The sequence below is a fragment of the Mobula hypostoma genome, chromosome 2, assembly GCF_963921235.1.
Source record: "Mobula hypostoma chromosome 2, sMobHyp1.1, whole genome shotgun sequence".
NCBI classification, from domain to species: Eukaryota; Metazoa; Chordata; class Chondrichthyes; order Myliobatiformes; family Myliobatidae; genus Mobula; species Mobula hypostoma.
Window position 1 is genome coordinate 141,544,121 of NC_086098.1, and position 14,862 is coordinate 141,558,982.

Sequence of the window (14,862 nt, forward strand, 5' to 3'; positions counted from 1 at the left end):
TACAGACTCCTTACAGGCTGCGACAGGATTTGAACTGGAGTCGCCTGTGCTGCAAAGCATTGTGCTGTTTGTAATGAACTGTGCCGCAGTTGCAGAAAAGCTATATTTAATGGCATTCATGCCTATGACAATAACCTGGAACCTGTACCTGTCTAGCCTGTTAAACACTTAAGAATGTTTGACAGACTTCTTGAGAACTATGATTGACAAAGGGTGGCACAGTAGCACAGTAGCTAGCATAATGCTTTATAATGCTTTACTTCCTGAGAAAGCTAAAGAAGTTTGGCCTGTCCCCTAAAACGCTCACTAATTTTTATAGATGCACTGTAGAAATCATTCTTCTAGGGTGCATCACAACCTGGTATGGAAGTTGTTCTGTCCAAGACTGGAAGAAGCTGCAGAAGATCGTGAACACGGCGCAGCACATCACACAAACCAATCTTCCGTCCTTGGACTCACTTGACACTGCACGCCGTCGGAGCAGTGCTGCCAGGATAATCAAGGACACGACCCAGCCAGCCAGCACACTTTTCGTCCCTCTTCCCTCTGGGAGAAGGTTCAGGAGCTTGAAGACTCGTACGGCCAGATTTGGGAACAGCTTCTTTCCAACTGTGATAAGACTGCTGAAGGGATACTGACCCAGATCTGAGCCGTACCCTCCAAATATTCGGACTTGCCTCTCGGTTTTTTTTGCACTACCTTACTTTCCCTTTTCTATTTTCTATTTATGATTTATAATTCAAATTTTTAATATTTACTATGGATTTGTACTCCAGGGAGCGTGAAGTGCAGAATCAGATATCGCTGTGATGATTGTACGCTCCAGTGTCAATTGTTTGGCGACAATAACATATAAAGTAGAATGCCAGTGTGACCTGGCTTCAATTCCCACCACTCCCTGTGATTGCATGGGTTTTCTCTGAGTGCTGTGGTTTCCTCCCCCATTTACAGGACACATGGGTATGATTGGTGGCATGGGTTCATCGGGCTGGAAGAGGCTGTTATCTTGCTAGATCTCTAAATAAATAAATATATCATATTTAGCAGAAAATTAGAAGAATTATTATACAGTATATTTTTATAGTCTGAATATTATTCTAAAATCTATCATTTTTAAAGGCAAGTATAGTTTTTATTAATTTTCTTGGTAAGGAAACTCCAATGCACAGAACAATATTTAGAGTTGTAACAGATATGAAATGCTTTGTTTAATTAAGCATTCTATTTCCTTTAATTATTGTTTTTTGGGAGGAGCACACACACCAAATTCAAGCCTGCCCTCACCCGAAACAGGCTCAGAAATAGCACATTTTGATCAGCATGGTATGAATGTATTTCAGTCCCCATCATGTTAGTAAGTTTTATATTCTCTTCTTAACACTGTTTGACAACCTTGACAGCTTCCATTACGAATGTTGACATAGGAATATGTAATATTAACATGGGCAGAAAGTGCATGTGACCTAAGCAATTTTAATACTGACAATTTTCATGTTTGTCAGTAGTATAAAAAGATAAATGAAGTATTATTTTTCTGCTTGTCTTCCAATCATTTAATTTTGTATCCTACTTCAATAGAAGTCCATAATTTGAAAAAAACCTGTTAAATATGATAGACCCTTTTTATTGAAGAACTTTTATGTTTTTCCAGCAACATTACTGGTCAGTCAGAGCAGGATTGTCGATCCTAACCCTAGCTCTAGCCAGAAAATGCATTCCATCAACATCAGTGCTGGCCAGTTTAAACAAAAAAGTCAATTAAAGGATTGTCAGAAAAGCATTTTTAATAAAGCATTTTAAGCACAAGAATCTGTTCTTGAGCTTTTCACTTGAATGGTTATATTTAAAATTTTATTATTTTGTCTTCTATTTACTATTACCTGTAAATTGTTGCTAATGTTATGCTGTTTTGTATTATTAAAAACATTGCTTTTGTAGTCTTTCATTCTTAATACTTGCATTCTTCTAACTACTTTCCTCTATCCACTTTCTATCAAAGTTCGAAGTTGAAAGTGCATTTATTATCAAAGTATGTATACTGTATACAACCATGAGATTCCTCTCCTAGCAGGCAGCCACAAAACAAAGGAACCCATCTAAGAAAAAGAAAACCATCACCCAATGTGCAGAAAATAAAAACACGTCATGCCCTTAAAAAAGAACTGATAAAAAAGACCGTTGAACACCCAATGTGCAGAGAAAAGCAAACACACCATGCAAACAATAATCACAAGCAAACAAATAGCGTTCTGAGCTGAAGTCCGCAAAGCGAGTCCCATAGTTCAGTGTAGAGCCGAATCATGGAGCAACAAACTGAACCAGCATGTCCTTCGCCCTGGGCCCCAACACTGTGACCTTTTTAATCTGGCCCAGGGCCAAAATTGCCTTTCAAACATCGGGTTCAATCGCCTCGATGTGCTCTGGGGACAGGACCTCACTGCCACACTTTGGCTCGTAGTAGTCCTTTCCAATTCAGCCTTGCGCTTATATCTCCGTCCCAAGTATGAAGTCCATTCACCCTGATATGCTCTGGGGCCTAGACCATGGCACTAAATGATATCTGTGGCAATAGCTTACATTCTAATGAAAAATTAATTTTTATTAAACAATTTAAAAATTAGATTTATTTTGGTGAAATCAGAACAGATCAGAAGAGATGCAATTTCATAAAAGCAGTTTTTCTGTTGTCATGTGAACTGTTATTGCTCCTTTAAGGCCATGAATTCTAATTGCTAAAAGTGGTCGATATTGAAGTAAATTTCTTTTGATATAATTTGAGATAAATGGAGATAGTTGCTTAACTGCACACAGAAGATCATTTTCTTTTTGTTCTAATTTATGCAGAATATTTCTATAACATGTTCAAGCCCCCTGCAGCAGTGAGACAGAAGCTATGCAGCAGATAGTTATGTTTAACCATTTTAATCAACTAGAGTCTAACGATTGCTTATTTCTGAGCTATTTTGATGTTCAATATCTGGTGCTTGCAATGTGGCCTCCGTTACATTGGTGAGACCCATCGTAAATTGGGGGACTGCTTGATCGAGCACATCCACACCACCTGCCACGAGCGGGATTTCCCGGTGGCCTCACATCTTAATTCCGATTCCGATTCCCGTTCTGACGTGTCGGTCCATGGCCTCCTCTAATGCCAAGATGAGACCACCCTCAAGGTGGAGGAGCAGCACCTTGTATTCCATCTGAGTTAGTCTCCAACCTGATGGCTTCAATATCGATTTCAACTTCCGGTGATCAAAATCCGCACCTTCCCGCCCCCCCCCCCCGCCCAACCTTTTCCCTACTCTGACCTTTTACTTCTTCTCACCTGTATATTACTTCCCCCTGGGTCTCCTCCTCCTTCCCTTTCTCCTATTGTCCACTCTTCCCTCCTATCAGTTTCTTTCCTCTCCAGCACTTGGCCTTTTCCACCCACCTGGCTTCACCTGTCACCTTCCAGCTAGCCTCTTTGCTCTCCCCCCTTGACCTTTTAATTCAGGCATCTCTCCCCCCTCCCACAACCTCTCAGTCCTGAAGAAGAGTCTTGACCCAAAATGTCGACTGTCTGCTCTTTTCCATAGATGCCACCTGTTCCTCCAGAATTTTATGAGTGTTGATGTGCAATGATGTTTCTTTAATTTTGTGTTGGGATAAAGTCAAGGGGTTGTTTGTTTTGAAAGCCTGGAAATAATTAATTTCATAATATTCATTTTCAGTCAGCGAAATCTGGCAGAAATTACAGAACTGATCCATACAGCTTTTCTCGTGCATCGCGGGATAGTAAATACGATGGAGCTGATGTCATCACATGGATCATTAAAGGATATGCAGTTTGGCAACAAGATGGCTGTGCTGAGTGGAGACTTCCTTTTGGCCAATGCTTCTGCAGGTCTAGCTCAACTGCAAAATACAAAGGTATTGGGGGGGGGGGTGTTATTTGTCATGCTTGTTGCAATGAAAGCGAGAAAAAATCTTTGATCTTTAATTATGAAGCTTTGGTTAATTGCTGTGTCAAAAGTATTTGCAGAGAGCTGAGGAACTTATTGCTTTAGAATGATAGGTTAGATATGCAACTACTGGTGTGTATTATAACTCACAAATATACCAGCTTTTTTATTTACTTTACTGGTACTAGTCTCTTTAATTGCTTTTAATTGAATTCTCCATCTGCATTGGTGGGATTCTTTGATGTTTTCAGACCACTGAACACTGCTCCTACAACTTACTCACCCTAGAGTCATAGAACACCACAGCACAGAAACAGGTACTTCGGCCCATCTAGTTCGTGCCAAACCATTAATATGCCTGGTACCATCGACCTTCACCTGGACCATAGCCCTCCATACCCTTCCCATCTATGTGACTATCCAAACATCTCTTAAATGTTGAAATCAAACCCACATCCACCAGTTGTGTGGGAAACTCGTTCCATATTCTCACCACCCCCTAAGTAAAAACTTCCCCTTAAACATTTTACTGTTCACCCTTAACCCATGACCTCTAGTTGTAGTCTCACCTAACCTCAGTGGAAAAAGCCTGCTTGTATTTACCCTGTCTACATCCCTCATAATTTTGTATACCTCTCATAATTTTGTATATCTCTACCAGTCTCCCTTTAGGATTAAAGTTCTAACCTAATCAAACTTCCCTGTAACTCAGATCCTCAAGTCCCGGCAACATCCATATAAATTTTCTCTGTACTCTTTCAATCTTATTTACCTCTTTCCTGCAGGTACAGTAGGTGACCAAAACTGCACACAATACTGCAAATTAGTCCTCACCAACGTCTTAAACAACTTCAATATAATATCCCACCTTCTCTACTCATACATTGATTTATGAAGGCTAGTGTGCCAAAAGCTTTCTTTACAACCCTATCTAACTATGACGCCACTTTCAGGGAATTATGGATCTGCATTCCCAGATCCCTCTGTTCTACCACACTCCTTGGTGCCCGACAGCTCATCATGCAAGTCTGACCCTGGATGGTTCTCCCAAAGTGCAACACCTCACACTTTTCTGTATTAAATTCAGTCTGCCATTTTTCAGCCTGTTTTACCAGCCAGACCAAATACCACTGCAAACTTTAAGTTTTCCTCGCTGTCCACTACACCCCCAATCTTAGCGTCATTCACAAATTTGCAGATCCAGTTGACCACATTATCATCCAGATCATTGATATAATGGACAAACAACAAAGGACCCAGCACCAATCCCTGTGGCATACCACAGGTCACAGGCCTCCGGTCAAAGAGGCAACCATCTACTATCACTCTCTAGCTTCTCCCATGAAGCCAATGTCTAATCCAGTTTACTACTTCAACTTTAACACCAAGTGACTGAACCTTCTTGACCAACCTCCCATGCGGGACCTTGTCAAATGTCGTGTTCTAGTCCATGTAGACAACATTCACTGCCTTGGCTTCATCAACTTTCCTGGTAACTTCCTTGAAAAACTATATTGGTTAGAGATGGCCGACCACGCACAGAGCCACGCTAACTATCCCTAATCAGTCCATGTCTATCCAAATACTTAAATGTGCATTCTCTTAAAATACTTCCAGAAACTTTATGACTAGTGATGTCAGGCTCACCGGTCTATAATTTCCTGGCTTATTTTGTGAGCCTTTCTTGCTCAATGGAACAACATTAGCTATCCTCTGATTAATCCTCCAGTATCTTACCTGTGGTTAGGGATGTTTTAACTATCTCTGCTAGGGCCCCTGCAATTTCTGCACTTGCCTCCCACCGGGTCTGAGGGAACACCTTGTAAGGTCCTTGGGGATTTATCCTCCCCAATTTGCCTGAAGACAACAAACACCTCCGCTTCTGTAATCTGTATAGGGTCCATGACCTCACTGCTGCAATGCCTCACCTCAAGAGTCTCTATGTTCATCTTCCAAGTAACTACAGATGCAAAAAATCCATTTAAGATCTCTCCCATCTCTTTCGGTTTCATGCATAGATTACTGCTCTGATCTTCCAGAGAACCAATTTTGTCTCTTGCTGTCCTTTTGCTCGTAATATATCTGTGGAAGCTCTTAGGCTTCTCATTTTTGATGCCATCAAAATTGGCCTTTCTCTAGGTTAGACCAGACCTATCCTTTTCTATAATTACCTTGAAACTAGTGGCATTATTATCATTAGATGCAAAATGTTCCCTGGCACAAATTTGCTGTCACCTACCCTCTATCATTCTCCAATAGAAAATCTAGTATTGCACTCATTCTAGTTGGGACCACTATGTACTGATTAAGGAAACTTTCCTGAACACATTTTTGGCAAACTCCTTCTCACCCAGTCCTTTTACAACATGGGAGTCCCTGTCAATATGTGGAAAGTTTAAAAACATGTATCACAGCCTTATATTTTGTGCAACAGCCCGTGATTTCTCTACAAATTTGCTCCTCTGAATCATGCAGACCTTTGGGTGTTCTATAATATAGCCCCGTTTACGTGGTCATACCTTTCTTATTTCTCAGTGCCACCCATATCGCCTCCCTAGTTGAGTTCTCCAGTCTCTCCTGCTGGAGCACTCCCATGACATTTTCCCTGACCAGTAAGGCTGCCCCTCCTCCTTTAATCCCTCTCGTTCTGTTGCGTCTAAAATGACAGAACCCCAGAACATTGAACTGCCACTCATGTTCCTCCTGAAATCAGGTCTCACTACTAGCTACAATGTTATAATTCCACGTGCAAAGCCATGCCCTAAACTTAACTGCCTTTCCTACATTACTCCTTGTATTGAAATATTTGCTGCTCAGAACATTAGTCCCACCATGCTTGACCTTTTGATTCCTGACTTTGGATGCAGGCTTAACAACATCTCTCTCCACAACCACTCCACTATCTGTTCTGGCACTCTGGTTCTCATCCTCCTGCAAATCTTCACCCCCCACCCACCCCGCCGTGCAGCACCAGCAAACCTTCCCTCTACGATTTTAGTTCCTCTTCAGTTCAGGTGCAAACTGCCCTTTCAGTACAGATCCCACCTTCCTGGGAAGAGTGTCCAATGATCCAAAAATCTGAAGCCCTCACTCCTGCACCATCTCCTTAGCCATGTGTTAAACTGAATGATCTTCCTGGAGGTCCTTTCCTTTAACTTAGTGCCCAGCTCCCTAAACTTATTTTGCAGAACTTCGTCATCCCCACCTACCCATGTCATTGGTACTGACGTAGACCATGACTCTCACTGCTCATCCTCCCCCTTAAGAATGCTGTGGACTTGATCCAATATGTTCCTGAGCCTGGCACCCAGGAGGCCACATGCCATCCAGGAATCTTCTTCCCATCCAGAGAACCACCTTTCTGTTCCCCTAATCAATGAATCCCCTGTGAGTACAACTCACTTCTTCTCTCTCCCCCCCCCCCCCACCCCCTTCCTTTCTGACCACAGGGCCAGACTTAGTGCCAGAGTCCTGCTGTGGCTTTCCTTTGCTAGGTCCCCCCTCCCCCCCACCCCCCACAACAGTATCCACAGCGGTGTGCCTGTTGTTGAGGGAAATAGCCACAGTGTTACTCTGCAATGGCTGCTTATTCCCCCTTCCCCCTCCTGACAGTCACACGGTTCCCTGCGTCCTGCACCTTGGGTGTAACTACAACCCTGCATGTCCTGCTTCTCAACCCATCAGACTCCTGAATGATATAGAGTTCATCCAGTTCCAGCTCCATCTCCTTAACAAGGACTATTAGAAGCTCTAGCTGGATGCACCTTGCAGATGTAATCATCAGGGACACCGGAGGTCTCCTTACCTTCCCACATTCCGCAAGAGGAGCATTCAACTATCCTGTCTGGCATCCCCATTGCTCTAAATGTACAATAAGAGTGAAAGAAAGAAAGAATAAATACCGAATACAAAATCTACCTGTGACCTATGCCTCTCCTCACCGAAGCCACAAATCACACTCTTAACACTGGTCCACTCACAGTATGGCTGCTCCACTTAAACCAACTTCTTTTTATTGGACTTGCCAAATGCCTAATTTTGCACAATTCAACATCTCCTCGGGAACTGTGGTATGCAAAATGCATCGACTGCCCCCCACTCACTTCCTTTAAACACTCTCCCTCAACTCAATCCAATGTCTCCTTGGGAGCTATGGCACTACTGCCATTTTTGCTTGTGTCTGCTCTTAAAATCACCTCCTGGTAATCCCTCCAAAAGTCATAATTTTGCTTGAGTGTTTGTGACGTTTATAGGGATGTTCTATTACATACGGCATTATATAATAAATGTGTTGAATCAGGCCAGGGTAGAGAAGCTCATTTCCAAACCTCATGGAAAAATATGTTGTGAGTTTAGAAATTAAAAGGTCTTCTGAAGAAAGAGTACATTAAATGAAACATTTTGGAGAAAACACTGATTTAACTTTGCATATCCCTTTATTCATAACAGCATGGAGTTTTAAGTATTTTGGCTGCAAACTTTAAAAAATTAGATGTTACAGTTATTGTATTCAAATTCATCTTAAATGGAAGGGAATAATTGTATTAATGTCAAGAAGTGAAGTTTTATTGCTGCCATCTAAGGTGGCTCTCACTTTACCCAGGGTAGCCCTTGTACTATCACTTCAGGGTGGGTCCTTGTGCAGCTTGGCACCTATTTCGTCAGATTTAATTAAAAGGCTCTTCAGAATAACCTGAGCAAACTAATGCTCAATAAAGACAAAGATGTTGGTTCTCTCTTAATCCTACTGAACGTATTCTTGAGGGAGCACGGAGGCATGCAGCCCAGGTAATTCTAGATATTCTCAAGTGATGAAGGCGCAAGAGTGAGTTCTGCTTGGAGAATGGTGACTTAATTGATTATGACTGGCACTGAGCCAGGTAAATAACTCAAATACTGGTGGGCAGAAATCAGAATTAGAAGGTTGGGAGTAATTTGAGAATATAAAGTCTGGTCTGTGAAAGAACCACTTGAATCATCACTGTGCACCATCCTGAATTTATATGTGGTTAATTGCATCATGGAACAATGGGGGTAGTCAGCAAAGATGTGTATATACAGAGTAGTGAACTTCAGGGCAGCATTGAATGATAATATAATTTCAAGGTGAATTTGTGGATAGGAACTAATTTAAGGATATATGAAACATGGTTAGAACTTCATAGAGATTAAAAATGAGCTATTAAAAATGTGAAAATCCATTATTACTGGAGGTTTAAATTGTTTATAAGTTATTCATCTTTGGAGTCTCCACCTGTTTTCACTTTCATTTCAATTTGTTAGGCATCTTGATCATTTGGATAAATTTCTGTTAGTTTATCTATTATCTTAAATCATCAGTGTTCTGGAGAGAGACAGGTTTGAACCACGTCTCCAGTTGTGGAAGAACTGGTAAAGAAAGTCACCTGCAATTAGACATGTCACCAGATAATTTGCAAATTACTATATCAAATGATGGTGTGGAATAGTGTAATCAATTTCAAGAGGTCCTGGTGATTATGACCAATAATGGATGTGGTTTACTCCTATCCATCTGCACAATACCTCCATCTCTGTATGCGCTGAGGGCAACAATTAAATGAGATATTGAGGAATTTCTTTATTACAAATGTTCTAATGAAATGAAAACCTCTTTTGCTATTGCCAAGTATAACTTTGCTATTGCTCAGTTGTTTATTCTTCCTCAGGCATTTTTCCCTGTAGATTGCATGGGAATATTAAGAGGAAATATTTTGGTATGTTTGTAAGGTTTGTTTACATTTTGTGATCTTGTGTCTTTATTTCACAGTTGGTCACTTTGTTATGTTTTAATACTATGAATTTGTAAGTACAACTGTTCGATGAACCTAACCTTTTGTGACTGTAAGCATTAATAAGGCAATGGCACAGATTAACACTCATGAAGAAGGGCACATTTTTTATGCAAATAGTGCCACAATCTCAAAAATCCACTTAGCCAGTTGGGTCTTCAGGTCATTGAAAGACTTGCATAATATTTTATAATTAAAATGGCCACTATGTTTCATTGTTTTAGAATTACCATTTGATCCTGAAAAATGTTTTTCATACAATAGAGAAATAGTTTTGTTAAATGATGCATTAACACTTTAAATTGACAATATCCGTGCCTTGGTGAGCTGTTTGCCACTTTGAGTGTCACATTTCTATTTGGTGCTGCATTTGCTTTTCACAGGAGAACTGTAATGCTTGTAGTATTTTCATCCCAGGCTTCTGAAAGAGATAGTTGAAGAGATTGTTGAGGCATTACTAATGGTATTTCAAGAATCACCAGATTCTGGAATGGTTCTGGAGGACGGAAAGATTGTAAATATCACTCCAATCTTAATGGAGGGAGGGAGGACAGAGACAGAAAATTATAGGCCATTTAGCAATTGTCTTCAGTGGCAGATAATAAGGGAAAGTTGCAGAAAGTGTGATGAGTTGAATTATAATATGGAGGCAAAATCAAAAAGGTGATGAATACAGGATTGAAGGTGTTATATTTGAATACATGCAATACATGGAATAAGGTAGATGATCTTGTAGTGCAGTTAGAGATTGGTGGGTATGATGTTGTGGGTATCACCAAGTCGTGGCTGAAAGAAGATCATCGTTGGGTGTTTATCTTCCAAGGATACACAGTGTATTGAAAGGACAGGCAGTTAGCGGGGTGGGGGCTGGCTTTATTGGTAAAAAATGAATTCATATCCTTAGAAAGAGGTGACATAGGATCGGAAGATGTAGAATCCTTGTGAGTAGAGTTAAGAAACTGCAAGGGTAAAAAATACACTGATGGAAGTTATATACAAGCCTCTGAACAGTAGCCAGGATGTGGGATACGAATCACTATGCGAGATAGAAAAGGCATGTAAAAAGGTAAATATTTTGATAGTCATGGAAGATTTCAATATACAGGTAGATTGGGAAAATCATATTGGTGCTGGATTCCAAGAGAGGGAATTTATGGAATGCTTATGAGATGGCTCTTTGGAACAACTTGTGGTTGAGTCCACTTGGGGAAAGGTGTTGTATAATTCCAGATTTGATGAGTGGGTTTAAGGTAAAGGAACTTTTGGCTGCCAATGATGATAATATAATAGAATTCACCCTTCAGTCTGAGAGGGAGAAGTTAAAGTCAGATGTATCTGTGTCACAGTCAAGTAAAGTGAATTATAGACGCATGAGAGAGGAGCTGGCCAAAATTATTTGGAAGGGGACCCTACCAGGGATGATGGCAGAGCAGCAATGGGTGGATTTTCTGAGGGCAGTTCGCAAGGTGCAGGATAGATGCATCCCAAAGGTGAAGAATGGCTGACAAGGGAAGTCAAAAGCAGCATAAGAGAAAAAGAGAGGGCAGAAAATATCACAAAAATTAGTGGTAATTTAGAGGATTGGGAACCTTTTAAAAACCAACAGAAGACGATGAAAAAAGTGATAAGCAGAGAAAAGATTAAATATGAAGGTAAGCTAGCTAATAATATAAAAGAAGATGCGTGAAGTTTCTTTTTCAGATAAATAAAGAATAAAAAAGTGGGGAGAGTTGATTTTGGATCACTGGAAAATGACGCTATAGAGGTAGCAATAGGGGACAAAGAAATGGTGGATGAATTTAAGTGTCTTGCTTCAGTCTTCACTGTAGAAGACACTAGCAGTATCCCTGAAATTTGAGAGTGTTGGGCAGAAGTGAATGTTGTTGCTATTGCTAAGGAGAAGGTGCTTGGGAAGCTGAAAGGTCTGAAGGTAGATGAGTTGCTTGGACCAGATGGACAACTCCCCAGGGTTCTAAAAGGACGCTGAAGAGATTGTGCAAACATAAGCAATGGTCTTTCAAGAATCAATAGATTCTAGGACTGGAAAATTGCAAATGTCACTCCACTTTTTAAGAAGGGAGGGAGGCAGAAAAAAGCAATTATTGGCCACTTAGCCTGATTTCAGTGGTTGGGAAGATGTTGGAATCCATTATTAAGGATTAAGGTGATAAAGTAGGCTAAAGTCAGCATGCATTCCTTTAGGGGAAATCTTGCCTGATACATTAGTTGGAATTATTTGAGGAAATAACAGGCAGCATAGACAAAGGAGAGTCAGTGGATGCTGTACTTGAGACTTCCTAACAAGAGCCTGTGGTATTACAGAAAAAATACCAGCAAGGATAGGAGATTGGCTGACAGGAAGGAGGCAAAGAGTTGGAATAAAGGAAACCTGTTCTGGTGTTCTGCAGGGGTCAATATTGGAAAGTTATATGCCAACAATTTTGATGATGGAAGTTGATGGCTACGCAGCCAAGTTTGCAGAGGATACAAAGATAGGTGGAGGTGCAGGTAGTGCTGAGGAAGCAGGTATTCTTCAGAAGGACTCCAGATTGGGAGAATGGGCAAAGAAGTGACAGATGGAATACTGTATAGAGAAGCGCATGGTCATGCACTTTGGTAGAAGGAATAGAAGCGTAGACTATTTTCTAAATGGGGAGAAGATTCAAAAATCAGAAGTGCAAAGGGACTTGGAAGTCTTCCCTAAAGGTTAACTTGCAGGTTAAGCTGGTTACAAGGAAGGCACATGCAAGTGTGATATGACAATTGTCCCGTATCGGACCGCAAAGCACTCCAGCCTGTGGTGAAAACTGCCTAGTGGATTACCGGCACCCGATTGCCCACCATTGAGAACATCTACCATAAACGCTGCCTGAGCAGGGCAAAAAGCATTATCAAGGATGCATCTCACCCTAACCATGGACTTTTTACTCTCCTCCCATCTGGTAGGCGCTACAGGAGCTGCCGCTCCCACACCAGCAGGCACAGGAAGGGCTTCTTCCCTGAGGCTGTGACACTGCTGAACCCCACATCACAGCACTAAGCAGTATTGCACCCATATTGGACTGTCTCAGTACTTTTATATTTGTGTGCTGTAGCACTTACTTTTTATTCGCAGTTATTTTATAAATAACACTATTCTTTGCATTTCTGGTTAGATGCTAACTGCATTTCATTGGCTTTGTATTTGCACTCAGCACAATGACAATAAAGTTGAATCTAATCTGATCTAATCTAATCTAATTTTGAGAACGCTAGAATTTAAGTACAAAGATGTGATGCTGAGACTTTATTAGGAATTTGGCAGACTGCACATGGAGTATTGTGAGCAGTTTTAGGCCCCTTTTCTCAGAAAAGATGTGCTGGAGTTGGGGAGGGTCCAGAGGAGGTTGATGAGAATGATTCTGGGAATGAAAGTTTTAAAATAGAGGAGCGTTTGATGGCTCTGGGCCTGTACGCAATGGAGCTTTAAAGAATGGGTGGGGGGTGGTCTCATTGAAACCGATCGAATATTGAAAGGGCTAGATAGAGTGGATGTGGAGAGGATATTTCCTATAGTGGCTGAATCGAGGATCAGATGTCCATTTAGAACAAAGATGAGGATGAATTTCTTTAGCCAGAGGACAGTGAATCTTTGGAATTAATTTCCACAAACAGCTATGGGGGCCAAGTCATTGGGTATATTTAAAAGGAGGTTGATAGGTTCTTGTTTAATCAGGGGGTCAAAGAATATGAGGAGAAGGCAAGTTAGTGGGGTTGAGAGGGATAATTAATCAGGCATGCTGGAATGGCAGAACAACCTCCATGGGCTGAATGACCTAATTCTGCTCCTGTGTCTTATAGTCTTCAGGTCTTAATATGTATTTGAATTATAATTTAGCATTTTAATGGAATGAATGGCAAACATTTTATAATCTGGAGCTATGCTCAATTGCTTTTGGGTATTGCAGATGATATTTCCAAATTTTCCTGAAGGAGTATAATGAAGATGAAGATCTGAGCCTTGGTTTTAGCTACCTTGTAGATGTTTGAAAAGCTGAATAGTCTATTTAATTCTGTAATTCTTTGTATTTTAAAGGCACATACCCACATTTAAATGCACAGTGATAAAGTAAACAGATGGGCCATCAAAGTGTAATTCTAAAGCATTTTAGCGTGTTTAAATTTTTTGAAAGGTTCTTCATCAACTGCTCACAATATGCACTGCATGTTTTGCAACTACGCAGAAGACAGCATGAATTAATCAGATAAGTGAAACTTGAAAGCTTTTGTAGTTTTAGTCTGGGTTCAAAAGCCTTTGTGCAAATTCTTGTAATGTGCTATGGATATATTTTTTAAATTATCTATTGCAGCTAGAGCGTAGTTAGTAATATTTTGTCATCTGATTGTAGTCTTTGATAGCTATTCTTTGCTGTTGATCTCAGCAAGAATCTGTCATTTCTGTTATTCCAACGTAGTCATAAGGCTGGAAATTTAATTTTGATTCATGTTTTGGGATTTTTAGGTGACAGTCAAGCCTGTTTGAACATCAGTACAGGTCTTACAAAAAAATACCAAGCTATTGGAAAGGCATAATTTTTGTTAAAACTGCAGTTTCATTCCACGGGGGTGGAGATATTTTCTGACTTGTCAATATTTAGATTACTTAGTTGTAGAGTCATTCTACAAATGAGATTGATTCATTTACACGCTGTATTTCCAGAAACACAGCGTGCCAAGTCCACTTTCCCACCAAATCCAATATTACTTAAGTTTCCAACATTCTCGGCCTCAATGTCAGCAAAACAAAAGAGTTAGTCATTGACTTAAGGAAGCAAGCTACACGCCATCATCTGTATCAGTGATGTTGAAGTGAAAATGGCTGATAGCTTCAAGTTCCTAGTTTTAAATGCACTAACAATTTGTTCCAGCCAGGGCACGTCGGCCAAGAAGACATACCAGCACCTCTACTTCCTCAGAAGGTGAAGGAAGTTCAGCATGTTCCTCTAGCACTCACCAGTGTTTACAAATGCACCATGAGGCATCCTCTGGTAATTGCTCTACCCAAGAGAGCAAGATATTGCAGAGCTGTAAACACACCCAGTCAGCTAAGAAAACTAGCCCCACAGTAT

At 40.7% G+C, this 14,862-nt stretch overlaps 1 protein-coding gene across 2 annotated transcripts in view; it reads left to right on the forward strand.

Annotated features, from left to right (window-relative positions):
• pdss2 (prenyl (decaprenyl) diphosphate synthase, subunit 2) overlaps positions 1-14,862 on the forward strand; it is a 233,194-nt gene that overhangs the window by 122,243 nt on the left and 96,089 nt on the right. For both annotated transcript variants that reach the window (XR_010017040.1, XM_063040818.1), the window contains exon 4: positions 3,714-3,912. Coding sequence is in view for 1 of the 2 variants with exons in the window: in XM_063040818.1 (XP_062896888.1) it covers positions 3,714-3,912 (199 nt within the window). In the remaining variant the exon portion in view is untranslated. The remainder of the gene's footprint in view (positions 1-3,713; positions 3,913-14,862) is intronic.